The sequence below is a fragment of the Penaeus monodon genome, chromosome 30, assembly GCF_015228065.2.
Source record: "Penaeus monodon isolate SGIC_2016 chromosome 30, NSTDA_Pmon_1, whole genome shotgun sequence".
In the NCBI taxonomy this organism is placed as follows: Eukaryota; Metazoa; Arthropoda; class Malacostraca; order Decapoda; family Penaeidae; genus Penaeus; species Penaeus monodon.
Window position 1 is genome coordinate 34,834,057 of NC_051415.1, and position 774 is coordinate 34,834,830.

Below are 774 nucleotides of genomic sequence, written 5' to 3' on the forward strand. Positions count from 1 at the left end.
TCTCGCGTCGCGGTTCCGGGAACTCCTGGGCCTCGCCTGGCGGCAAGAGGGAGTCGGGCGTTACGTGCCCACGAGCAGCACGGCCGAAGCGCCTGCCGGCGAGGCCGAGGAGGCGCTGGCGTCGTCGGCGGTGGCGTTGGCGACGGTGGCGTTGAGAGCCTTGTCCTCCGGCCTCAGGAAGCGTAGGTCCCTCCGCCACGGCCGGCAGAAGCGCATCTCGTTGTGTCGGACGCGCAGGATCCGAGCCAGGTTCCGGGGCGTGTAGCGGCGCACGTAACTGCCGTTCCGAAGCACGAGCCGCACCTCGCGACCCCGTGTGACCTCCGTTGACCCCATGACCAGATAGGAGCGCCCGTGACGCATCTTGGGGCACAGGCAGTTGTTGTCCACCCACAGGAACTCCTTGTGGAGGAGCGGCACCGTGTTCTTGTAGGACTGGTGCACGAGGACCTCGTAGCGGCGCTCTCCGCCCACCGGCTCGCTGTTGATCACCTCCACACGCGACACTGGAACAGGAGAAGAGGAAACGGGATCAGACAAACACAGTAGATGAGATGCTTCTTACAAAGCATTTGCTTGCGACTTTCTCTTTTCTTTTGCCACTGTTTATCACTAGTTATCGTATATGACGATTCCCAAAATTCGCAAGCCATTAACAAAAAAGGCAAAGGCAGGACCGCATCCCGCAGCCTCACCGAAGTCGCTGGTGCAGAACATCTGCTTGGCGCGTCGCGGCCTCTCGCAGGGCCCGCAGGAGGAGGGCGCTTCGGGTTC

General features: G+C 62.3%; 1 protein-coding gene across 1 annotated transcript in view; it reads right to left on the reverse strand.

The window, feature by feature from the left end:
• LOC119592748 (ADAMTS-like protein 5) overlaps nt 1-774 on the reverse strand; it is a gene marked incomplete at its 3' end in the record, with an annotated part of 89,191 nt that overhangs the window by 620 nt on the left and 87,797 nt on the right. The window contains 2 exon segments of the mRNA XM_037941683.1: nt 1-506; nt 696-764. Of these exon segments, the coding sequence (XP_037797611.1) occupies nt 61-506; nt 696-764 (515 nt within the window).